The sequence below is a fragment of the Hippocampus zosterae genome, chromosome 10 (assembly GCF_025434085.1).
Source record: "Hippocampus zosterae strain Florida chromosome 10, ASM2543408v3, whole genome shotgun sequence".
In the NCBI taxonomy this organism is placed as follows: domain Eukaryota; kingdom Metazoa; phylum Chordata; class Actinopteri; order Syngnathiformes; family Syngnathidae; genus Hippocampus; species Hippocampus zosterae.
The window spans coordinates 24,638,093-24,662,574 of record NC_067460.1 but is presented as its reverse complement, the minus strand read 5'-3'; the positions used below and the strand labels follow the sequence as shown (position 1 = coordinate 24,662,574).

Below are 24,482 nucleotides of genomic sequence, written 5' to 3'. Positions count from 1 at the left end.
AAAACTTATTTTTCAATCGCTTCTCGGCTTGCGCGAGGCACGTCGAGCCGTCCGGTGTACGAAAGCAGGCCGAGAAACGAAGCCTCGCTTTGCCCCGTCCGCCATCTTGGCTCAATTTTGGTGGCGTGGACCAAGCGGGCGCCGCTTTCACCGACAGCCACAAAATTGGCTCCATGTTTGGAGCGTCACCAAAGTCGTCGGTTTGGACGTTGGCGCGTTTGGTTCCCGCACGAACGGCTGCGCTTGACTGGATTTCTGCGCGCGAGATGCCATCTGACACACGTGCACGCCCGCACGGTGGACTGCGGGCGTGCACGTGTGTGGATGATGTCCAAACTTAACTCGAGTAGTTGTTGTTTTTTTCCCCCTCAACAGATTTTTGACAAACAGGCACTTTGGAGTGGATGTTTGTGTGTGTGTGTATGTGCACGCGCGTAGTACACAAAGACGCATCCGTAAAGTTCGTCTGGGGTTTGTTTTTTTTTGGGGGGGGGGGGGTCAAGGATGTGTGTGCGAGTGTCTGCTTTGTCTCGTGAGTCAGCTCAAAGGCAATTGACGGCGCCATTTACGGCGACGATGTCAGCAAATCGTCCAGAGATGAGAAACATTCCACGCAGCTTTTCGTTTTTTCTTTTCCTGCGCTCGCGAGCAGCTGGCGCCTCTCTTCTTCTCTCGGACCTCCTCCATCGCTGCCTTCCTGACTCCCTCCCCGTTTGCTTCCCTCCCTCTCCGTCTCTCTCTCCTTCCCTCTCGCCCTCCCTCCATCCGTCCCTTCCTCCCCCGCGGCTCGCTCAGTCACAGCGGATCGGAGGCGCCGCGCAGGGCGCCCGCGCGGACTTGGTGGAGCCGCGGCGGCGGCGGGTGAGACTCGCTTGCGCCGAGGACACGTCACGCGGGCCGATGGAGCCTTCCGCGGGAGCTTTTTGGAGCGCGCGCGCGTGAGCGGAGAGAAATTGCGCGGAGGCGACGAAGGCTCATCTGGAAGGCAGGTCAGGCTCCTCGCGCCTTTCGCTCGCGCTTCAATTGCAACGAGAAGAGGAAGAAAAAAGAAAAAAAAAGTTGCTCGACGTTTGACGGCAACGTTGTCCGGGCGCAGTTAGCCCGGCGACCCGCCGGGGGCAGCACCGAGGCTGCGAACGATCGATGACTGGCGATGACGTCAGTTGGAAACTCAAACGTCAAACTGCCTCTTTACCAAATCGTAGCCCGCCCGGGAGAAAAGACCGCTTGATTGGCAACAGAAGGAAGGCTTTGTTGAAAACTTCACGAGCGGGATTTCAATTCTTGACGCTCTCACTCCCCCGAACTTTAAAAAACGTGTCTGCTATATAGAGACAGATATAGACTTCGAAGCATTTATGGTCGAACACATTCACTGATTGAGGCGAAAGCGGCTGCGCTCGTTGATGCTAATAGAAAACAGCTCAGCCAATTTGCTGTGAAGCGGCATTTTGTTTGTTGCCACTTGATCGAGATCTCCCAGAAGCGAATGGATCATTATGTGATCACGTTTTGCCCCGACAGCGCGCCGGCACAGCCACGCGCACGTTGCACCTGCATGCGCGCGCGCGCCTCGGCCCTGACTCTGCCTTCTTTAGGTGACTTCCTGTTCCTGTGACCTCATCGCATCATGCCTGAGGGTTCGCGTCGCGGGAGCTCCAGATCGTCCAGCAATGCCGGTGAGAGCCTCTGCGCCGCGGAGTTTGGTTCGGCGTTCGGGCAACTTGAAGCCGACCAAATGGAAGAAAGTCCATCTTCGGTCCGAGTCGGGCGGAAACGCGCCGTTGCATCCGACGCGTCGCCGTTTTGGTCACGCGACATCCAATCGGCCGTTCCCGAGCAGTTCCGGCGCTCGCCGATTTGGAGTGCCAACGCTTTCGTTTAGTCACACGCGCGCACTCAATGGAAGGAAGTGTCGTGCTTTGCGGCGATGGAAACTTGAGCGGCGGCAGACAATGCTAAGAAAAGTCCACTTTGCCGAGCAGACAAAGGAAACGAAGCAGAAAATCAAGCAAGGCCCCAGATAAGGAGAAGAATCCCTCCGAGCTCAACTTAAAAAAAAAAAAAACGTTCTCTCGGGTCCCCATCATCGTAAAATGTGAAAACCTTCTCCGGCACTTTGAAACAAATTCACACGACGACAACAAGCGAATAAGGAAGAAAGTAGAAAGCTGCCAAGCAGTCCGCCTGCAGATCCAGATCAAGTCTCGCGCGCAGACACTCCAAATGGGTCCGCTCGGCCGTCCATGCACGTCTCCGTGTGGTTCCCGTCAGGTGGCAGGCGTCCGTCCTCGGTGTCGTCGCTGAGCGGGATGATCGCCGGCGGGCCCGCGTCGCCGGGCGAGCGAGGAGCCTCGTCGTCGTCGTGCACCTCGGTCAACACGGTGTGCTCGGACGGCGAGCGGCCGGCCTCCCTCTCGCTCTCCTCGTCGGCCTCGTCGGCGTCGCTGCAGGACGCCTCGTCCTCGTCCTCGTCCTCGTCGCTCCCTTACGGCGCCGCCGCCGCCGTCGACAGGTCCCACATCAGCCTGGACCTCACCCCGCTGGCGGCGGGAGGGGGCGCGGCCCATCCCGCGCCCCGCCAGCCGTCTCGGCTGGAGCGAGTCGTCATGGAGATCGTGGAGACGGAGCGAGCCTACGTCAGGGATCTCAAGAGCATCGTGGAGGTGAGACGAGCGCCGCGCCGAGGCGCCGACCCCGTCCGTCCGTCCGTCCGTTCGCTCCGTCCGAGGCACAAATTGCAATTGCGAGGATCTGCTTTAATTGTCTTCACTCAAGTCTAGTTCTCCGGCGCCGCTGTACGCCCGGCGCTCCGCGCGGACAAAAGTAGTTTGGACAAACTAACGAGAAACCAAGAACAAAGGCGGCAGAACAAGTCAAACGAAAAAGGCCAGTCTCGCGCGACCAATCAAAATAAAGACGGGTGACGAGGAGCAGTCAAGAGGCGAGCGGCGGCGTTCTGGAGCGACTGCAGACGCTTGATGGAGGATCGCTGAATCCAAAGTCAAGCGTGTTCCGCCTGTCCGGTCGAGATGTGACCCAGGCGTGAATGACGACGTCTCTGAGTCTCACCTGACAAAGGAGAGACATTTGTATTTGAACAAAAACACCATTTAAGCCAGTTTGGGCTTTGGAGTCGTTTCCCTTGCCGGACAGTTTGGGCTTAGCGGCCTCAAGGTCGGGAAGGAAGATTTCAAAAGGGGCGGCGCGTGTTCCCGATCGCACAAGAATTCTGCTACGTGGGTCCTTTTCCCAAAACGGGCCCATCGGCATCCATCCTGTTGGCACGTTGCCCCGACGACCAATCTGGAGGCGGGCAGGAAGCGTCTCCTAAAAAAACAAAAAAACAACCCCTAACCTTTATTTTTTTGTACATTCTTGGAGGTGCACGCGTGAGCTCCTTTGATAGTCTTCTGATAAGAAAGCCCAAATTCCTCAAGAGCCGACGGTGCGCCGCCGCCCCCCCCCCCTAGCAGCCCCTGCGGCCCCTCTATTTGTGGTCATCTCCCAATCTGGATTTGATTGAGGCTCCGTGATGTCACGCTCACTGGCAATCCGAAGCGCCCGACATGACGAGGCCGCTGGCGAGCATCCGCCACCAAGCGCGCCAGGCGCTTCCTCGCCTTCTTCATCAACGCTGCCAAAGTCGTCGCATTTGCCGACGCGGCGCGAGACGCGTTCTGCCGCTGAGCCGGCGAGCTGGAAGGAAAGCGGATGGGGCGGGGGGCAGAGGAGCAGAGTATTCAGAGGCGGAGCGCCAAAAGACGGAGAGGGAGGGGGGGGCCTCTGCGCCTCGGCGGCGGCGGCGCTCGCTCCGCCTCCGACCGTTTCCACCAAGAGACGCCAAAGCAGCCAGAATCCAAAACCACCAAACCCAAAATGTCTCTTTTGTTTTTGTGCGCGTGCAGGACTACCTGGGCTGCATCATCGAGTGCGACGCGCTGGCCGTGGACCCGGAGCAGGTCAGCGCTCTCTTTTGCAACGTGGAGGACATCTACGAGTTCAACAGGTACCCCCCCAGCGCCGCCCTCCCTTTGCGTAGCGCGCGCACGCCAGCGCTCACCCTCGCGGCTTCAAGTGCGAAGCGCCCGACTGGTGAACGGGCCCCCACCATGGCCGCCACCTTTGACACCCCCCGAGCGCTCCGAGCCGTTGCCTTCACAAACGCTGTCCGCAAAGGTCGCGAATGCGAGAGCGGCGCTTTCGACGGTGCCCGTGCTGGAAAAGTCAGCAAATCTTGCGAGGAATCGACCTTTCTGGCCTCCTTGTGCCAACGCGCGCGCACGCATTGTGAAGCCTCCCGCCAACCCCCACCCCCCACCCGTGACTGACACACTGAGCAAGGCGCCAACGTGTGAGCCCGAGCGTGCGCATCCGCATGCATGGCAAGTTTTCATTCCTTCCAGACTTCCTGCCTCGGACTTCTCATGGGAACTTTTCTGTGAGCCAGCAAAGGAGAATGCGGGTGCGTGTGTGTGGGACTCCCCCAACCGTGTGTGTGTGTGTTGTGTCACAAAGTCACCCTTCAAGAATGAGAGAGCATGCTGCAGCAGCTTCACGTAGAAATCGCCCCCCCCCCAGCCCCCATAAAAAGCTCAACTTGATTTCCTGCGGGGGGAACGCTTTGACCTCATTTTGTGCTTTTCTTCAACGCGCACGCAGATGGAGTCGACAAAACAAGAGTGGCTCTGCGTCTGCGTCTGCGTCTGCGTCTGCGTCTGCGTGTGTGTGAAAAGTAACTTGAACTGAAGGAAGGCGCATGTCGCCTTTCCGTCGTTTTGTCTGGGCCTCGTCTCCTCTCGCATCGCGGCGTCATCTGCCGCCTTTTGTTGGTTTGCTAGCTTGTGCCGCGCGGCGTATACTTAAGCGTGTGGCGGCGGCCATTTTCCTTTCTCCAAGCTTGCAATTTGTCTTCTTTTAGTCGCGTCAACGATGGGGCCGCATCCCGTCGTTTTCTCGCGGTGGCGTGAAGATAAACGCGCACGTGGTCGACACTCGTTTGTCCCTGAGCGCACGTCGTGAGCCTTCACGAACTTGACTTTGCATTTTGGAATCCATATTTTTCCACCCCCAAGAATGTTCGAAATTCCCCCGAAACGCCGGGCAAAAGAAATGCGACTATATGCTGACTAAATGCCTCCGACGTTGACCTCGTCACGTTGACCTTCCGGGTCACCCAACCCGCAAATTGAAGAAACGGGGTTGCCGGACTTGAAAAGTGAAAAGTCGCTCGCCAAGCGAGAGGGGCCGGCCAGCCAGCGAGCGTCGACGCTCTGAAACGGGGGCAGCTGGCGTCCTTTTGCGGCGAGAAAAGCGAGTGCGCCGGGGAGAAGGCCCCCGCCGTCCTCGCGAGTCTCCGCGGCGTTGTGTTTCCTTCCTCCTCCTCCACCCTCCCCCCGAAAGAATGTCTTGTGGCCACAAACCGGGCCCGGCGCCAAAGGGGGGAGAGCGTGGGGGCTCTTGTTCTTTGCGTGCCTCTTCAAGCGAGAGTGCGAGAGTTGCGCGCATTCGGGAAACTTGTCGCCGGCCCGGTGATGTCATCGCCAGTGAGAGGCGCCCCTCGCGTGGATGACATCATCACGTTTGCGTGAGCGCAGTCGTACTTTACAACGTTGACAAAGTTGACTTGTCTCATTTCTCCGTAGTGAACTCCTGGAGGACTTGGAGAGAAGTCAGCACGCCGCCGCCATCGCCGACTGCTTCGTGGAAAGGGTGAGGGGCCCGCCGTACGCATCCGCGTCCGTTCCGCCGGAAAAGGATTCTTGGCTGAGCGGCGTCACATCTTGCCTTTGCTTGTGTGTTGAACAGAGCGAAGCCTTTGACATCTACACGCTGTACTGCATGAACTACCCCAAGTGAGTAGCCGCCTCCATCCGGCCCACGTCGACCCCCGGCCCAAAAACGTCTCAGCACCTCCTTCGGCTCGCCATCCGCCCGTCCGTGCGTTTCCCCATCCGCTTTATCCTCGCGCGGGTTGGCGGGGGGGGCGGAGCCGGAATGCGGGGGACACCCTGAACCGGTCGCCAGCCAATCGCAGGGCACGCGGCGACGAAGCCATGGCAATCGGGACAATTGAAACCGGCCCTGCATGTATTTGGAATGTGGGAGGGAAGCGGAGTACCCGGGGAAAAGCCACGTGGGCCCGAAGAACGTGCCAATGGCACACAGGAAGGCCGGAGCCGGAATTGAACCCCCGCTGCCCCCCCCTTCCTTTTTCCTTCAAGTCCAAAAGTTTTCCGCATTCCGTTCAAACGCTGTCGGCCCTCGCCGGCACCTCGGTCGACGCTCTGCTTCTCGCCTCACTGAAAGGGGAAAAAAACAAAACCCCAAAGCCAAAGTGAAAGTAGGTCAAATGCTTTCACTCATCCAAACCAAAGAAAGAAAAGAAAAGAAAAGAAAAAATCCGGGCAGCCTTTCGGAGCCGCTCCGCCTCCACGTCAAACGGGAGACGAGATGGGAAAGGTTTTGTGCCGCCGACGTGTGCAAAATCGACGCGGGGCTGAAATTTTGCCCAGTGGCTTTTCTTTCTCCTCGCACTGCCCGCCTTTCAAACTCTTTTTTTTTTTTACTTTTGTTGAGTTTTTGTCTAGTAAATGTGAGGAATTTGTTTTTTTTGGGGGGGGGGGCGGTTGCATGTGCGAGAGGTCATCGGTCGTTGCGTCCCACCGGAGTTGGCCCGTTTTACGCGTCTGCCCGAACGGTAACGGCTGAGCTCGGAGGGGTTTTTTTTTCTGACGTGCACGCGCGCGGGTGCGTTGGCAGCTCGGTGTCGGTTCTGAGGGAGTGCATGAAGAAGCAGAGCCTGGTGCGCTTCTTCCACGAGCGACAGAGCAGCCTCAACCACTCCTTGCCTCTGGAGACGTACCTCCTGAAGCCCGTGCAGCGCATCCTCAAGTATCACCTCCTGCTGCAGGTAACCGGCGACGGGGGCTCACGCGGGGGCGTTTGTCCTCGTTGACATCAAATACACAATCCACGTGTTTGCTTCGTCCGCCGCTCAAAAGAATTTGGACTGGATCGATTTGCCTGAAATCCATCAATGACAACGGCACTGCCCCCTACTGTAGTGCATGTGCACTTACACTTTATTCAAGCGTTGCCCCCCCCCCCCCCCAAAAAAAAAAAACTGCTGGCCTGAGGACGTGAGCTAACGTTTGTCGCACTCGCAGGAACTGGCCAAGCATTTGGACAAAAGCGACCCGGGCTACCAGGTGGTGGAGGACGCCATCATCACCATGACGGCGGTGGCCTGGTACATCAACGACATGAAGCGGAAGCAGGAGCACGCCGTCCGCTTGCAGGTACCCGTCGGCCCTTTTCTAATGCGCTTGATCCTCGCCAGGGCGGCGGGCACCGAAAAGCGCCGGCTTAAAAAGAAATCGATAAGCATTTCAATCCTGGGCGTCAATCATTGGCGGATTTTCAGTCTTGGCGTCCACTCGACAAAGTAACAAAAGGGACATTTTCCCATGAAATGTCACCAGTGGCCACCAAATTTGCCTTTGATGACGGGGCGGCGATTGTGCCCCCCCCCCCCCCTCCCAGGAAATCGAGTCGCTGCTGGTGAACTGGAGCGGGCCTGACCTGAGCGCTTTTGGCGAGCTGGTTGTGGAAGGCTCCTTCAAGGTCCACCGGGTGAAGAAGGAGCGCGCCTTCTTCCTCTTCGACAAGATGCTGCTGATCGCCAAGAAGCGCCCCGAGCGCTTTGTGTACAGCACGCACATCTTTGTAAGTGGCGGGCGGCGGGCGGCAGGCGGCGGACGCCTTCGCCGGCAACCGATTGATTTGTTTTCTTGGTTGCGCGCAGTGCTGCAACCTCCTGCTGGCGGACGCCCTGAAGGAGCCGCTGTGTTTCCGAGTGTCCGACCTGATGATTCCCAAGCGGCAGCACGTCGTCCGGGTGACTTGTGAAAGCTTCCTTCCAAAGTTCCCAAATGTCATGTTGCCCCCATGTAACACCCCCCCCCCCCCCAAAAAAAAAAAACTGGTTGTCAGTCACTGAACTGAGGCCCAAGATGGCTGCTTCAAACACAAATCTCAGACTTCCCGCGTCTCCCTTTTGTTGGCCTAGCCATGATGGAAATGCCTTCGAAATGTCGTGGTACTCAGTCAGCTTTTGGGGGGCGGGGGCAGAACTTTTTTTTTTTTTTAAACAACCCAGTTGGGAGCGATTAAGTCAATTGAGCGGAAAGTGGCAGCTTCCAGACCAAACTATTTGACTTCCCGTGTCTTGCCAGGCACGGCGAATGTTTTGTTTTTGTTTTCGGGCTTCTACCCGCAACCGAATGTCAATCTCCACGCTTGAAGTCTGACGACGAAAACAAAATGACCACTTGCGGATATGCGCCGAACTGTTAGTTTGGACTTTTTGGGGGTGGGTGCGTGGCTTCCGGAGGTGGTGCCGAGTCTCAAACACCTCCGTGTGGTTCGGCGCTCTTCTCGCTTGACTGTCTTCATTGTGTCACCGAGTTCTGTTTTAAGTATGGATTTTCTATCCGCCCCCCCCCCCTCCCCCATCCCTCTTTTGTTTGGTCGAACGCAGACCAAGAACATGGAGGAGAAGAGGCTGTGGGTTCACTACCTCAAGAAACTCATTGTGGAAAATCATCCGGCTACTCTTCCGCACAAGGTAGGTCGTGACGAAATCACGCAGCTCGATTCCCCCGAAAATGTCGTCGTGTCAACGGTTCATGTCGCGAGAAGAGTTTTGCGGTGGCCTCTGCTGCTCCCTGCTGGACATTCCGACGAGTCTTCCTGCGACTCATTCGGTAGCAGCCAATTCTCGAGCAAGTCTGAAAAGACGTCTAATCGCGTCTTTTGGAGTGAGACGGCCAGAAAAGGCCACAAGGCGCCACGAGTACTCGGGCGCTAGTCCGTTACCCAAAGCTCGAGTCCAAGTCGCCAAAGAGACAAAGACACAAAGCGCCGAGTCGGCTTCAGGAGAAGTTACAAATTCCTCTTTTCAAGTACCGGAAGTCCAAGTCCATCGATCAATAAAGACCAAAGTCGAGTCGAAAAATAGATTTGCATAGAGTGACCGAATATTTGTACTTGCTTACTTGCCACCCCTGACGGAAGGATGTTCTTCTCTTTCTCCACATTTTCCGTTGATGCAATCGCTCTTGCAGGCCAGACAGGTCCTCGGAGACAACATCTGCCACTGTGAGTCAACGCGCACGCACACACACACACACATACGCGCACACACATCCGCCTAAACAGCATCACTTGTGAAAACAAGCTAGCGCGCTGTCACCTGATGATGTACACAGGATGAAAAGATGGAAAGTTTCATTCCAGGGAGCGCTTTTTTTTATTTGGGTGAGGCAATCTCCAGTCCTGTTTCATTAAGTGTGTGTGTGTGTGTGTGTTTGTTTGTTTTTGAATGAATTCTGGCAAGCCACACTTCACTGTAAATCAAGATGCGATTCTCACAAGAGCATTTTCCCACAAAAGTGTACCCATCGGTTTTGTCAGGTCCAAGTTTTAACTTTGGGTATCTGTAGGTTTTTGTTTCATGTGCGTCAACTGAAGCGAGCCAAGGAGCGTTTCACGCCCTTGCCGCTGGCCAAGCAAAATGTCCAAGCGGCTCTACTCCAAGGTCCACAAAATCCTTTTTCACTCCAAATGTCCAGCTTAGTTTTAGCTCACTTCTTGCGACAATACTTTCCACATTTTTTTTGGGGGGGGGGGGCGTAGATGGAAATTTCCCCTTAGAATTTCTTTAGGGGAAAGGACAAAAAGTTCATGCTTTTGCGTCATGTGTCGCCATGTTGCGTTTTTGTCAATTCGGTGGCAGACTTGGTTTTGGCGTGCGCAAAGCTAACGTCCGCTTCCTGTTTCGCAGCGGCCCCCCAGTTTGAGCACGAGCACCTGAAAAAAATGTCTTTGGCTTCTCGCCGGCCGGACGACGTCCACGTCCATCGCCGGGGGCGACGTCAGTCAGGTGCCAAAACGACCGGCGACCCCCGTCGTCCCTTAGCGTCTTTCCTTTCCGTCGACTTTGAGGCGAGTAGTGGAACAATACGTGACGGATGTTTTCTCCGCCCTTCCAGAACCACCCCGGCTGCTCACGTACACGCCCGAAAAAAGCAGGAAGAGTTTTCCGCTGCTACTGGAGGGAAGTCTGCCTTACAGGCGGACCAGGCGACAGTCGGGTACGCCCGCGGACTTGGCTCCGCTCAACCTTTCGAGAGATCTTCACGGTCGCTGGTCCGAGCCGCAAACGTTGAGCCGTCCTTTTGTTTTGCTTCCAGCTCCGGCCAAGGACATCCAAGCGGCGTTTAATCATCACGGTGAGCAAAAATCCCCATGGAGTCGATCGATCAAACCATCAAAGGGAAATTCTGATGCAACTCTTCGGGGCCGAGCCCGAATTGAGTGTTTAGCGCGTGACTCATCCATGAATCAACAGTCATCGTGACGGGAAACTCCACGCGGGGGCCCAGATAAGCATCGCGGAAAAATGTGAAAAGTATTTTTTAGGGCCAATTTTCAATCGGATGCCCATGCAATCCAAAAGCGCGGAGGACCTCGGAGTTCACTTGCGGGCAGAAACGTGCACCAAAAGACTCGTACGGTGGGACAATCTGACTTCCAAGCAGACCTGGAGACCTTTTGAGACACGGGTGCCCAAAAGAACTCGAAAAAAAGAGACAAGACGACAGCGGTGGGGTAGACATTGAAGAGGATCGTCGACCTCGACGCGCACCTGACGACGTAACCGTTGGCTTAACGTCATCAAAGTACATTTTTAGACATACGGAGGCCTAAAGACAGACATGAAAGACACTTGAGACCGAAAAAGACCAAGACGACAGTGGTGAGCTCTCGTGCGGCACGCCGACGCCCGGCTGCTTTCAGATCCAAAGTTCGGTGCCACTTCAGAGTCGTTGTCGTTGTCGCTTACGTCGCACTAACGTTCTTCTCCTCTCTCCGCCAACCGCTCATCCTCACAGGACGTCCGCTGGCAGCCCTGAAGGTTAGACCGCGTCACGGTACTCCCTTTGTTTCCTAAAGTCGCCTCGTGTTGTGACGAGCCTTGCGAATGTGTCCCAGCGAGCCGACAGCGAGTGCGAACTGAACCGGGCCGACGGTTTCGGCTGGGCGGCAAGCAGCGGCGCGCCGGCCTCCTCCGTCATCCCCGCGGAATCGGAGCGGAACCGCAGGCCGGAGCAAGATGTAAGCTTGGTGCAAACACCCACCGACCGCAATTTTACCCGACACCCTTGACACAGATGTTTTCCTAGGACGAAGAAGAGGATTTCGCAGCCCTCTGCGCTCCCCCCACTTTGTCCATCACCGAGGAGATCCTGGAGTTGATCAACCAGAGCCGCGCGAGGGAGGCGCCGCTTTCCCCGGTGAGCAGACCTTGTGCTCGATAGACTCCGGCGTGGAACTCAATACCCTTTCCGGTCCTCTCAGGATCGGGTCCTGGATGGGCCCGCCGAGTCGCAGCCTCCACCTGACCGGAGCAACTTCACCTGCCCGCTGCCCCCGGTCGCTTCCGCCCCGGAGGAGACGCTCAGCCCGGACCCGCCGCGGGAGGACGTGGAAAGTCGCCCCAACGGAGCTGTGGAAGAGCAGACCGCTAGCCCTCAAAACAGGCTGGAAAGTGCTCACGTGGTCAACGAGAAGGGGCCAAACGCAGCGCGTGCGGAGCAAGCCTCAGAACAAGAAACAGATGTTCGGAACCCGCCGGACAAAGGCGAGCCGGGGAAGCAGACCCCGCCCTCAGCCCCAACAGACTTTCCCTCTTCCGACTCCGTCGCGGAGGACCGCCAGGCGAGTCGACCCTACCTCGAGGAGGGGGCCGCCGATCCCTCCGCGAATCCAGATGACGGTCATCGAGCCGGCCCCAGCGAGAAGCCAAAAAGAGGCTCCGCTCTGACTCAACGTGACAAGAGGATCATTGAAAAAATCAGAAGTTATTACCAGGCGGCCGCTGAGCTGGTCGAGGACAAAGAGGCAGAAGACGCCGGGCGGGAACGCGACGAGACGTCCGGGAGGAGGAACAGCTCCTCGCAAGGCCCCACGGAAACGGTGAAAGATTCGCCATCGCGTTTCACGAGCGACTGCCGAGACGAGGGCAAGAAGGAAGCAGTCGAAACGGAGCCCGATCACGATGTGGCGCTCCCTTCTCCGGCCGGTCCGCCTTCTCCCCTACCCCCGGACGATTCTCATCATCGTGACGGACTCGCGGACTTGCCGACAAGGCTCATGGATTTGGAAGCCAAAGAGGGAAATAAGTCCCCACTCTCCACCCGGACGGACGACGATGAGGTCTTTGTCAATCCGCCGTCGAGCGGCATCCAGTCCGGTCAAGTCGAGGAGAAAACCGAGCGGGGAAGCGGAAATGTCAGCAATGAACAATGGGAGCAAGAACCCAACGAAGGAGCGGAGAACGGTCAACGAGCGGCAACCCCGTGGCAAGAAGAGGGACCTTGTACACAGAGTCAGGACGCAAGTCAAAGGGTTCCTCCAGAGTTGGCGAGGACCAAGGGGTCTGAACGGCAGCTAAAAGAGCCAAAGGAAGAAAAGGAAAGTCTCACGGAATCCTCAGGGACTCTTTCAAGTACCCCTCAATGCCCTAAAACGATGCCCGCTTGGACTGGAAGCAAACATCAAGGGACCGAGACGAGTAGAAATCCTGAAGAACTTTCAAGTCAAACTCAACTCGGACGAGGTTCCCGACAGTCCAGGATTGTGTCAACAAACCGGGCCTTGTTTGAGGGCATGGTCTCAGACATCACGGGAATCGGCTTATTCGAGGCCAGCCCTGTGGCCGACCCCTCGCTCGTGGAGAACTCTGAGCGTATTCTGAGCAAAGTGCAAACTCTAGCGAGCATGTACAGTGCTAAAGCCAGCACCATGAAAGTCCCCTTGCATCAGAAGCGAGCCATTTTTATTCGGAACAAAGCTGGAGATTTGACGGGGCTTTCAAGCCAGACTCGGTGTCATTCTCAGGCTAAATGTAGGCTGGGAGTGAGGCCAAAGTGTGACGCCCCTGCCAAAGTACCCCACGCTCCCACACCCGCATCCGATGATCAGACCGACACCAAGAACGAGTCCCAAAGATTCTCTCGGACCAAAGCACCGAGCGGCTCCCTCACTCGGACCGAGAACGGGTCGCACGTCCCCGCGAGAGCACAGATGTCGTGTGAACGCCGGAACCGGGGCGAGGCCGACGGCAAGAACCAAAATCTCACCGTGAATCACAGGGACATCGGGAGCCCGGATCCAAGGGTTATGCCGGACAGAATGGGTACCTGGTCTTTTTCAAGCCTTTCACAGTATCTTGCGCACATCGCTGGCGTTGGGTTCGAGAGCCACGGCTTTTTCGGAAAACTTCCCGAGCTATTTTCAACTCTTCATGAAAATCACAGACCCCCGTGGGCCAACAGTATCTATGCGTGGGTCGCGAGAGGCTCGGGCCCGACGCCAGCCCCAAAAAACTTTCGTGACGAGATGAACGCGAATGCTTCCGGGTTTCATAAGATCCACAACCGCGTATTATGGAGCTTGGTTCATTGTGGTTCTCTCGTAGATGTCTCGAAAACGGCGGTGCCCGCTGAGGAGCCAAGCCCCGCCCGTCAACTCCAGTCACATGGATTCACCTTCTCCAGGCCCAGGGACTTCATCGCGGTGCCCGACAAGGAGCAGAACTGCGGTAGACCGGATGATAAACTTCAGTCAACGGCCGCGCCAGAAGCGGTCTCGACCGCCGCACGACGCCCGTGTTCATCCGGTCTCAGTCGAGAGAAGAGTCCCACCCTCAGGTATGTGCTTCAGACATCCTCAGTGGATCCAGTCCGTCTTCCGTCCAAAGGCAGATGACCCTTTTTTTGTTTTGTTCTCCACGCCTGTCTGTAGGTCAGAGCCAAGAGAACATGTTTACACAGAGGACACGGCGTCTGTAAACAGCATGGTCAAACACTCGGCTCCGTCTTGGCACACAGCACATTGGAATGCCTCCAAAGGTGAAGACGGTCATTGCCACTATAAACAGGATTCAGCAGCTGCGCAAGGCCAACCCGAGCCACGCTGCCAGATCCCCGCAAAGGATCACGAAAGTGCGAGTGAAGAAAACAAAGATAGGCGCAGCGTTCGCTCGGGGCATGAACACTTGGCTCGGACCGCATGCGGGCGGGCTGATTCGAGCCCAGGAGACAGGAGCCCATTGTCATCAGCAGAGGACCTGATGTTCTCGCAACAGCGGTCTCTGTTCGTACCCAAACCCAAAGGGCTCCCGCGGGAGTGTCCGAGAGAAGCCTCGGACTTTGTGGGTGGAAGACAACTTGCTGCGAGCGTCCCTGCCGCCTCAAGCGAAGAGGCTCTGCCCACCGTCAACAAGGCGGAGTGTGAAGTCATCGGTCGTTCGCAACAAACGTGGAACTCTTTGCCAGATGGGAAAGCTCCCGGGCCAACGCTGCAGAGGCCGAGTCCATTGTCATCAATGCAAGTCCTGGAATCCAATGTGGCCCGAAGTTTCCCTCCGACGGCGGAGTCTCACCATCGCCTGCCACAATTCAGCGGCCAGAAGCCTTTGGACTTCCAGGCCGCGACTAATACGGGCAAAGTCCATTTCAGCACTTTGTATGAACACGGGTAAGTCCGTCCTTCGCGCGACCAAAACCGACGGCTGAACCCAGATGCAAAAGCAAAGAATGTTTCCTTCAGGTCTCGTCGTTTCGGAGCAAATTACCAGCCGTATCGTTTTTAGTCGTTTGCTCTCAGCGGTGTTGCGAAAGGCATTTTTAAAGTGCTCGAGTGCTGCCGCGCATCAACTTTCTGGATTTTGTTGACATTTGACAACAAATTGTCTTTGTCGACTGCAGGAAGCCAGAGGAGCGGCTTTCGGGACGGCCCACCGGCCCGCCCGCCGCCTTTGGTTCCGCTTCAGGATGCCGCTCGCCCCCCCGAGCCTCGTCGGATGTGTTCTGTCAGCTGGAGACATCGAGACCCCTCACAAGAGACGAGGACCCGCATTTTGCAGCGTCGCCCGCCGTCTTTCGGCACATCTCCGCTTCTCCCCCCTCGCCGAACCCCACGCCGTCCTCCTTTCCTGGGAGAGGGAGCGCATGGCCCTCCCCCTTCGGGGTCGCTCCTCTATCTCCCCCTGCCGCCTTGGCAGATGAAGGCTCGCTTTCTCCAGAGAGCCCGTCCAGGACCCGCCTCGCACGCTTCTCCGCTCTTCCGTCATCTGGAAGGAGTTGCTCCGAGAGGGCTCCCCCTCCCTCCTCTGCTTGTAGTGGGGCGGGGCCTTCTTGCCCGAGACCGCCCTCTTCCCGCCGCTCTCCCCCAGGGTCCCCCCCTGTTGCATCTTCCTCCACATTCACAAGATCCTTAGCTGCCTCTTGCATCAGTCAAACGTTGGCAAAAAAGAACAACGCCAGGCATCAAGTCCAAAGCTCATCGGCGCCGAGTCCTTCCCCGGCGCCGTCCTTCGCCTCCTCTCCACCGCCACCGTGTTCACCGTCGCCTCAACTTTCTCATGGGCAGAAAGTTCCGCTCGCAGCAGTCTATTGGCAGCCGGGGGCCGCCACCGACCGGGATCCGCGCCATCCACCGTCCCTTCTCACTTTTCACTCCAATTCCCAAAACCCTTCTCCTCCTTCGTCTCCGTTTATAAGACAGAGTCGCCGTCAGCCTTTCTTCGGCGCCTGCGCTGATCCTCATCATCACTCCCCCCGCCGCGACGTAGCCTCCGCGCAGAATGACAGCAGCAGCATTTGCTCGCCTACGAGTTTCAATTGCGGTCTCGGTAGCGGAACAGGTCCCCCCGGTCCGCCAAAGGCGCCGTTAGTTAACGCCGGCAGCAACGATCGTCTCTCCTTTGGGTCGCACAACCGCGTGGCACGGCCCTTTTCGGCATCTGAACCGAACTCCAGAGTCCAGTCCCCATCTCCTTCCAGGACGCGCCTGCGCTCTCCCCCCCTTCTGCAAAGTTGTTCCTCTGCCGTGGCAAACGAGCATCCCCGCCCCAGACGCTCGGGGGCCGGAGGGGCCGGTTGCCACAATCCTTTAGGTCTAACTCTAAACATTCCCCAAGCGTCGGCGGCGAGTCTTCCAAATGGGCCGGCTTCCTCACGTGCCAGCCCTCAAGTCCTCTCGCCGCCAGCTATCGGTGTGTCAGTTTGGACCTGCAATGTCACAGCCCCCCGACCCAGAAATCCCCAATTGATCTCCCCTTCTCGCTCGGGTCAAACAAGTTTGGAGAAGGCCACTTTTTCCTCCGGCCCTTCTGCCCTAGCGCACGGTTCAAGAGCCGAATCCCCTCATGGACACGGCCTCCGGCGGTCTCTCTCCAGCCCGTCGGACGCTCAGAGTGAAGCCGGCGACCCGCGCGACTCCTGGTCCGACAGTAGCCCGAGAGAGTCCGCTTCGGCCAGCCCGCTCCTGGGGCGCTCCTCCTGCGGCGGTTCACCGACTTGCCTCGGCCCTCGAGCCGGACTTCAGACCCCGAGGAGGAGCCACTTTGGCCGAGAGCATTTCAGCGGCGAACCTTGGCCGGATGGACGGCTACTCTGCAACAACAACTTCTATACCGGCGGGACCTCCGCCGCCATCCCCTCTACCTCTCCATTGACCTCCCCCGCGCAATCCCCCCGCTCCTCCCTGCCGGCGGATTGGGAAGACCCGCAGCCGAGACGGGGGAGCTGCCGCAGCCAACTGATCTGCGCCTCCATTGGCAGGCCTCCGCCAGAGGCCGACTCTGCCTCCTCCGGCCCGGCGCGGTCCCCGCCTCCAGCCGCCCGCCGCCAAATCTACCGGGCCCGCGTGCGTTCGCCCGGCCGGGCCGCCGACGTCGGAGCTTCCGCGTCATCTCCGGCGACCTTCGCCCGTCCGTCTGCGAGCAAAGTGCCTCGGCAGAAGCCGAGCTACGCCACCACCGTCAACTTGCAGATAGCCGGCAGCGGTCGAATCACTTCCTTCAGCACCGCCCACGTGAGCGTCAGCCAGACGCCGCCGGGCCGATCCGGACCCGGAGAAATTCACAGTGCCAGGCGAGTGAGCGTCAATGGAGCGTCGCCCGTTCCTTCCGCGCCTCCTCACAACCGCGGCCAGCTCTGAGAAACGCCATCGCAAAGAAACGGCGTCTTTCTCCGCGGGCCGCGTTGGATCGCGTTCATACTTTGAGGACGATGATGGTGCAGGATGACTTTTCCAAAGAGCCTCGACAATGTGGAGTACATGTGAAGTCTTCACTTTGTTGCTTTCTACCCAAAGTGTAACCCCCCCCCAAAAAAAGGTCCCCTGTCCAACACCCGCTGTACGCAATCACATTTACGTCTCGTAGCTATCGTGAGTCATATTATGATGATTTGTACCATTAATGAATCGGTAACCGTTTGTAGTCGTCGTGTAGCTTATTTATGACTTCTCCTTGGCACTTAGCAGCAGAGCATTTGCACGGCGCGCTGAGATCTTTGGCACGTTTGCGTTGGAGACGACGCGTCGGAAACTTTGCGGGCTCACACCTCAGCTGGAAAATTGTCTTCGATATCGGTGGGAGGGATCTCTGAGCGCCGACGACGGTAGTTGCCCCGATGATTGCGCTCAGATCTCCGCCGTTCCAACTTTGATTGTAACATACAAGAAAAACACTGCCCCCGATATTTGCATACCGCGCCCCCCGGGAAAACACCGCCGTTATGTTGTTGTTTTAATAGCATTCTATTAGGGCTGTGCAACTCTCCAATAAAATCCCATTCACTACGTGTTTCGCTACATGGATGGTCCATCTGCGTTTGCATTTGTGCGTGTGTCCCCCCCCAACCCCCTTTCAGTGCGGCTGCGGTCCTGGAGCTGGCTCGGAACACCAAACGACATTTCGCCTGCTCACTCGGCACGCCGTCAAGGTAAGACTGTCGTACACCATCTTGGTTCGCTTTACTTCTCAACGACGACAGGTCGGTACGGTCCTGTGGATTTTGCAGCTGAGGTCAGAGGACTCTATTTTTGCCATGATGAGAGGCCGCTTTGCTTGGTGGCGAATCGGGTCGGCTGCATTCATGCCCTCAACGGCGCAAACGGCCCTTTTTGAAATGCGCCGCCTGGCGTCTGCACGCGCAAACGAAGCCGAAGAATGCATTTGAACGCCCGAGTGTCCGTCCGGTCCACGTGCAGCTGGCCGACCTCGTGCGTACGGGCCGAGGCCACTGGCGCACCGATGCTTGATGCGTCGGGTGTCAACATCGAAACGGTGATTTGTTGTTTTGCTTTACTGTTGTCCTGTACATCTATGAGTTGCTGCGTGTACAGCACTTTGTGTGCAGCGATGGCTGTTTGAAAAGTGCTCTGTAAATACTTTTGAGTTGTGTTGAGATGGTCATGATTTGGTTTGGGACCAGCAGGTCGTACTGTAGGGCTTTCGCTGCAGCTGCACACCTGTTGCTCGTTAGGTCATTATTCATACTTGAAAAGGACTCCCAGCCCAACCGCTCGTTGTTTGCTCATTGTTTGCTCTTGGCTACTGTCATGTTTGTTTGCTGTTCCTTTGCTGCTGTCAGGTTTGATTTGGTCACGGTTCTGTTTTAGCTTCAGTTGCTATTTTTGTTTGCTACTTTGGACGATGATTGTTTTAGGATTTTGTTTTTTTCTGTGTTTTATCAAGTACACCCCGCTCCTCCCTCCCGCCTGCTTTTTGGGCTCCACCACCACCTTGCAATGTGACAGAGATTTTCGCCAATTTAACGTGTGGGAGCTGGAATTGTCGCTTCATTTTAAAAAAGGGAACTATGAGTCAAGTGTGCGACGCTAAACACAAGTTAGAAGCTATGAGGCCAACGATTGGTCGCCAGCCAACTGCCTGGCGACCAATCTGTCAATCTACCTGTGCCTCGTGATTGACCGTGGACCGTAGTCAGTCCCGCAGAGTTGCCGATCATTAGAGGAGGGGGGGAAACGTCCCGAAGACGCAGGACGGCGAGTGGCTTTCCCACATCTGATGAGCTGGCGACCAGTCCGCTGTACTGAAATAGGTGGAACAACTCATCTCGCATAAAGTTGGGCCAAGTTCTAAAGTTGGGTTGCGTAAAGCACACAAGAGATCTTTGTGTGGTCACGCTGGTCCGCGGGTCTTCCCGTCCGGGATGACGAGCGCCGAGTCGTGGGAAAGGAAGGCGTTGCGCTCGACGAAGAGGAGGAGAGACCCGCAGGCGAGAGGCAAAAGGAGGCGGGAGACCTTTTACCCATCCGCAACTGGGCTACGAAGCTGACGGGAGCCCGCGCCTTTTGCGAGAGTCGATGGCAAGCCACTCCCACCCCTCCACCCCCCCGCCGAGCCCACTTGATTTTGAGGGATGCCACATTTGGTGGCCGCCCCGATGATGGAGAGAGCCGCCGAGGAGCCCGCGCCATAGCTCGGAACACGTCTGCCGTTTGGCGCGCGAGCAGCTGCGCTCCGTCGCTTCGCCGGGGGGAGGAAAAGACGAGGATGACATGCTGAGAGGACGCCCCGCGGCCCTCGTCGTCGTTTGCGTTTTGGCCATGGCTTGTCTGCTGGGCGACGGGGCGGCGCGCGCCCGCAGCTCGGACTTGGTCCGCGTCTTGGAGATCCTCATCGACGACGCCGCTTCGGTACGACCGGCTCCGCGCTCGGGTCGCGCCGCCGGCCGCCGTGGTCACCGCGCTTCGCACGCCCCCTTCCTTTTATTTCCAATTTCTTACCCATTTGGATTTGAGTCGCCATTCCAGAGTGGAATACTTTCACGCAGCAGCGCCCTCTCTTCAAATTCTACATGCAGCAATAATAGGAGAAGATGAGCTTTATTTGTCCCGCACTGGCGACATTGGCAATGACGCCACGAAACGTTTTCTTGTCGTTCTTGAGGTTTTGTTGGATGCCTGCCAATCTTCAAGGTGGACATCTGACGTCCATTCAACATCACTTGAATGATTTTGGATGTCATACCAGATACCCGATGCCCACCGGGATGTCCTGTCGGCTAGTTCTCTCTTTCTCTCAATATATCTCTTGTCTGGAGTTTGCATGTTCTCTGTGCGCCTTTTTTTCCAGGTACTCAAAATTTCCAAAAACATACGTGGCAAACTGATTGAACAGTCAAAATTGTCCCCGTGTGCGAGATGCGGATGATCGTTCATCTGTGTGGGGCCTGCGATTGGCTGGCAACCGGTTCAGGGTGTCCCCCGCCTACTGCCCAAAGAGTGCTGGAATAGGCTCCGGCACGGATCAGAAAATGGGCGGAAATATATCCGTCTATCTTTCGATAGATGGATATCTGATCTATAGCGCTACTTTGAAATTGCCGGTCAAAAGTCAGCATGATTGAAACCGGGGTACTTAATGAAGTGACCAACGAGCAGCAAGCTGATCGGTGTGTCATGGCGTTCTGTGCTTGTGTGTCTCCCTCAGCAGTGTGCCGACTCCAGGTTGTACACCCCCACCTACGTCGACTATAAGGTAGGACCCTCTCCTTCCTTTTCTCTTTGTCTTCGGTTTGAACTCCGAGCGCCTTAACATTTGCCGTCGCGAGCGGACCCGCGAGAAAGTCGGAAAAGAGGCGGCCGAAAAACACGCAGGAAATGCGTCATTTCCAGTCAAGTGGAAGATGGCGCACGAGGCTCAGTTTTGACCAACCGGATTTGGTCCCTTGAAAGCTAACGTGACGTCAGGACATCCAATTTAGCGGACGAGTCTCATGTGTATGCGCGGCCAAAAAGTCTTGAAAGAGCCAAATGAAGTGTGACGTCATGCTTGAAGGCACCCGGATGACTGATGCAGAAGTTCGAGTGCTGCTCACTGCGTGGATCGCAGAGCCTGCAAAACAAAACCTCTCAGAAAACCCACTAAGTCCTTCTGTAACCGGATTGTTTTCTTTGGAGGAGGTTTTTTTTCCCTCCCAATTTTCTGAAAATACTGACACATGGGGGTTTCCGATAGGAGTCTTTTTCATGTGATATCTCTTTTAAATCATAAACTATTTATCATGGCATTATTTGTGTTTTTGACAAACAAAATGTTGTCCCTAACTCTTGCTTATAGTCGCCTCAATTTTCCTTTTTCCTCATGTAATATTTATATCCCCCCTCCCCAACATCTTTTGTACTTTCAAAAGAATATATTTTGGGATTTCTTCCCAGGATGCATTTCTCCCCTTGGTAAGAGATTTTTAAAAAAAGCAAAATGTTATGAATAAAGGCCAAATGAAAATGTCAAACGTTCCTTTGGAGGTTTCTGTCATACAGCACGTCTCCGTTGACTTCACACAACCTATTATTCTTGTCGTTGTTTTTTCAGACGTGTCCCAAGGACACCCTGGAATGTTTCTCGGCAGAAGTCCGAGTCCTCGTAACCGAATGCGAAAGAACCGAAGACGACGACGGTTTGGAAAAATTGGAGCGGGGCCTCAAGTACTACTTGGAGAGCGAGCATCACCGCAACCAGGTGAGCGTGGTGGAAGTGATGTCACAACCAGGAAGTGCCGACCATTCGTCATTTATTGTCTTGGCCGAAACCACCGATCGGCGATTGGCTCGTTTCGCTGTCGATCAAAAAGAGATAAACGCCCACTTGACCATAGACTCCCAGAGACGCCGAGCGTCCTATGGGCGGGACAAAACCGGCATTTCTACAACGACTCGACTCGTTTCAATGCATTGGGCCAACCTACTCGGAACTCCCTCGACGCCCAGCAGCCGCGCGGTCCACGCTCGGCGTCCACGCCTTGCAACCAGTGGAACAAAAGTTGAGCGCGTTGTAGCGCATATTTAGTCAATGACGTGTACATACACACATTTAGTTGACCACTTACTTTTTGACATTTTAGCGGAAGCTGAGCTTCCCTTGCAGTCTTGTCAAGTCAACAGTATCTCTAGAGCACTTTCAAACGGCCATCGCTGCATACAAAGTGCTGTACATGGAGCCATTTAACATGCACAATAAACAGTAAGACAAATCGGTAATAAAGGCGATAGAAAGCACCAAGCAGTAAAATCAAGAACAAATCTATGTGGGCGTACGCAAGTGTATCATATCAACGATCGTTCCTGGTTTCCACAGAGCCAGTCAACGTGTGGTCCATGTGAGCTCCACCCGGAAGAAAACGTCGGACGCTTCCTTCGTGAACTACAGCAAACTGTGATGGCATCCAACTTTTAGATATTTTTTTTTTAATCAGCTCTTATCTCTTTATCATCTCGCGTTTTCACCACCAGCTGTCATCTCCTTTTTTTTTAAATCAACTAGCATCTACATTGTTTTTTTTATTCACGGTCATCTCATCTTTTCTTCATCAAGAAATCTCCCCAAACAGTGCAATTTGACCTAAGAAAGAATTTTTTTCCCTCAAGCAAAATGCATTTTTTTTCCAAGACGATACTTTTTAATGAGTAATTTTCTTGGAAAAAAATCTGTGGACATTTTTCGGAAAAAACAAAAATGTTTTTTTTTCTTGTGAAAAACAAACAAATGTTTGATTTTCCGAGGAGAGTGGGTTTTTTTTTTCTCCTCATGAGGGTCATGATTGTGCTGGACCCTTTCCCTGCTCCAATTTGGAGTGTTCCATTCGGCAAACGCACACGTTTGTGGAATGTAGAAAGGAAAGGAAAGCAGAGTACTCGTAAAAATCCCACGGGAAGACCATGCCAACTTCACACGGGAAGGCCGGAGCTGGAATCGAGTCCAATTTTGATTTCACTATTATGTATTGTATGTACAGGCTGCAGTGCTTCGGTGTAACGTTGAATTCATTTCCCTCTCTTGAAACATCGTTCTCATGTTCAAACGGTAGACGCAGAATGGCTTTCCAGCATTAAACCTACTTTTTAAGAATAAAACCTCAACCTTATTTTTATGAACACTCAGGTCTACTACGTGTTTTTTTTTCTTCTTTTTTTCATATTGGTCAGGATGCTGCTACTTGGAGAGAGAACCATTTTTTGAGGTGCTACTTGGCTGTCAAAAGCTTCTGTAAACGAAGTGCTAGGAAGGCTTCGTTTTGTTGTGATCGGCCCAGCATCGCTTCTGAAAGTGAGGCAGTCTCTCGCGGCCAAATTCAAGCACTTCTCAAAATGGTTTCCCTCCTCACGAAAGCACACTTTGTCAACACAACTTTCAGCAAGCGCATTCCTCGCCAGTGACTGGGATGTGGGAAAAAAAGGCGTCTCTGAAATGTGATAATGGACCCTTTTGGCAGTGCGCACAGAAATCATCAATCAGTCACATGATGGCGCCGCCTCACATTCCAAATCAGAAAATACAGGGCCAAATCAGCTGCACGCATCCTCGGCTGGCCTCTGCCTAAAAAGGGCCCAGAAAGGGCTGGAATCAAGTTAGAGTACAGGTACAGTACTGGCAAATACGTGAGAAAGTACTTGTACTTTTCTCCCATAACACGACGTGGTATTGATTTATTTGTTTGGGCACATGGCCGATATTATACCAATTCATTCCAAAATGTACAAACTAAACATTTGTCGAATGGGCAGGTGGTAATTGTGGGGGAAAAAAATTCCCGTGTTTTTGTCATTTAGCCGAGAATCACGTTGCCGTCTTCGTCGTATTGGTAGCTCGGCTTCCGTACAGTAGCCGACACAACAAATACATGTTTAGTATTCACAAGTCAAAGAAAATACTTTGTTCAAATGTTGTTGCGTTTATTTTAAAAAGCGGCTCCTTGACATAAAAAACTGAACTGAAGAGAATTTTCGATTTGGCTACGTGAAGAAACTTGGAAATCGATGCACTTGGCAAGCCAGAGGTGCTCGTAGGCATTTGTGTCACAAAACACACAGCCAAAACTATCGAAATGTTCATCTCGTCCCGGAGGGCAGAATTTCTTTCTGTCCCGTGTGCCGCTGCGGGAACAAAAAAGTCAAGAGCAAGTCATCAGGTCCGACTGCGCTCTTCCGTGCGCATGCTGACTCGGAAGCCGCGGTCAGTCAGTTCGGGGGGGTTTGCGGGTGTTGTTGGGGGGCGGAGGGCGCTTGTCTCGTCACTCGCCGTCTTTTTCAGCCGTCGGGTTTGTCCTTGTTGGGGCCCATGAAGTCCAGGCCGTCCACGGGGATGTCCTTGTCCTTGATGGCCTTCTGCACGCAGCGTTGGTACAGCCGGAAGCTGTCCGCGCAAGGCTCGGCGCCTCGCTCTCCCTTCAGGAACTTGTCGGCGAACCATCGATTGAAACATTGGTCGTACTCCCGCTTGAGCTCCGTGCAAGCCTCGCCTACGCTGTTCATCTCCCGAGCGACGGCAAAACTCACACAATCGCCCACAAAAACACCCGAGTCGGATCGGACGGACTTGGTGCTACTGTTACGTCACTAGAAGCACACTGGGAGATCGACGTGCGACGTCACAGCCGACCAGAGATTCAGAGAGCAAGAGCGCTTACTCCTTCGTGAAACCGCGGGGCCCTGAAAACCCACGAAGGAAAAAAATACTCTGTTTTTCAAAGCCAGACTTATTCAAAACACGCAGTCATAACCCCAGTGTGCGTTAACCACGAAAATCGGGGATTTTC

At 55.1% G+C, this 24,482-nt stretch overlaps 3 protein-coding genes across 5 annotated transcripts; 2 read left to right on the top strand and 1 right to left on the bottom strand.

The window, feature by feature from the left end:
- The first annotated feature begins 673 nt into the window (after nt 1-673).
- plekhg2 (pleckstrin homology domain containing, family G (with RhoGef domain) member 2) lies at nt 674-10,488 on the top strand. Of its 2 annotated transcripts, XM_052078155.1 has the most exons (15): nt 674-989; nt 1,599-1,679; nt 2,275-2,666; nt 3,909-4,009; nt 5,646-5,712; nt 5,809-5,855; nt 6,763-6,913; nt 7,170-7,301; nt 7,546-7,728; nt 7,808-7,900; nt 8,543-8,629; nt 9,129-9,162; nt 9,848-9,946; nt 10,056-10,157; nt 10,257-10,488. In XM_052078155.1, the coding sequence occupies exons 2-15, from the start codon at nt 1,631-1,633 to the stop codon at nt 10,421-10,423; spliced, it is 1,704 nt and encodes a 567-aa protein (XP_051934115.1). In that variant the 5' UTR covers nt 674-989; nt 1,599-1,630; the 3' UTR covers nt 10,424-10,488. The 2 variants fall into 2 exon arrangements, with proteins under 2 accessions (XP_051934115.1, XP_051934116.1); XM_052078156.1 differs by lacking the exon at nt 674-989 and having other exon boundaries at nt 2,282-2,666.
- Nucleotides 10,489-19,148: 8,660 nt separating this feature from the next.
- Nucleotides 19,149-22,268, top strand: il15l (interleukin 15, like). 2 transcript variants are annotated; one of them, XM_052078183.1, is made up of 4 exons: nt 19,149-19,581; nt 20,381-20,425; nt 21,263-21,409; nt 22,025-22,268. In XM_052078183.1, the coding sequence occupies exons 1-4, from the start codon at nt 19,444-19,446 to the stop codon at nt 22,121-22,123; spliced, it is 429 nt and encodes a 142-aa protein (XP_051934143.1). In that variant the 5' UTR covers nt 19,149-19,443; the 3' UTR covers nt 22,124-22,268. The 2 variants fall into 2 exon arrangements, with proteins under 2 accessions (XP_051934143.1, XP_051934142.1); XM_052078182.1 differs by having other exon boundaries at nt 19,152-19,581; nt 20,378-20,425; nt 22,025-22,258.
- A 1,672-nt stretch (nt 22,269-23,940) lies between these two features.
- triap1 (TP53 regulated inhibitor of apoptosis 1) lies at nt 23,941-24,321 on the bottom strand. The gene has a single exon (XM_052078184.1). The coding sequence runs from the start codon at nt 24,196-24,198 to the stop codon at nt 23,974-23,976; it is 225 nt and encodes a 74-aa protein (XP_051934144.1). The 5' UTR covers nt 24,199-24,321; the 3' UTR covers nt 23,941-23,973.
- Between the last annotated feature and the right edge of the window lie 161 nt (nt 24,322-24,482).

What these genes read in the sequence shown, in the direction of transcription:
- plekhg2 (XM_052078155.1), top strand. Translation starts at nt 1,631, where the DNA reads ATGCCTGAGGGTTCGCGTCGCGGGAGCTCCAGATCGTCCAGCAATGCC. An exon ending in AGCACGCCGTCCGCTTGCAG is followed by an intron (nt 7,302 to 7,545) that starts GTACCCGTCGGC and finishes CCCCCCTCCCAG; the next exon opens with GAAATCGAGTCGCTGCTGGT. An exon ending in CGGCTACTCTTCCGCACAAG is followed by an intron (nt 8,630 to 9,128) that starts GTAGGTCGTGAC and finishes TCGCTCTTGCAG; the next exon opens with GCCAGACAGGTCCTCGGAGA.
- il15l (XM_052078182.1), top strand. Translation starts at nt 19,444, where the DNA reads ATGCTGAGAGGACGCCCCGCGGCCCTCGTCGTCGTTTGCGTTTTGGCC. An exon ending in TCATCGACGACGCCGCTTCG is followed by an intron (nt 19,582 to 20,377) that starts GTACGACCGGCT and finishes TGTCTCCCTCAG; the next exon opens with CAGTGTGCCGACTCCAGGTT. An exon ending in CCACCTACGTCGACTATAAG is followed by an intron (nt 20,426 to 21,262) that starts GTAGGACCCTCT and finishes TTGTTTTTTCAG; the next exon opens with ACGTGTCCCAAGGACACCCT.
- triap1 (XM_052078184.1), bottom strand. Translation starts at nt 24,198, where the DNA reads ATGAACAGCGTAGGCGAGGCTTGCACGGAGCTCAAGCGGGAGTACGAC.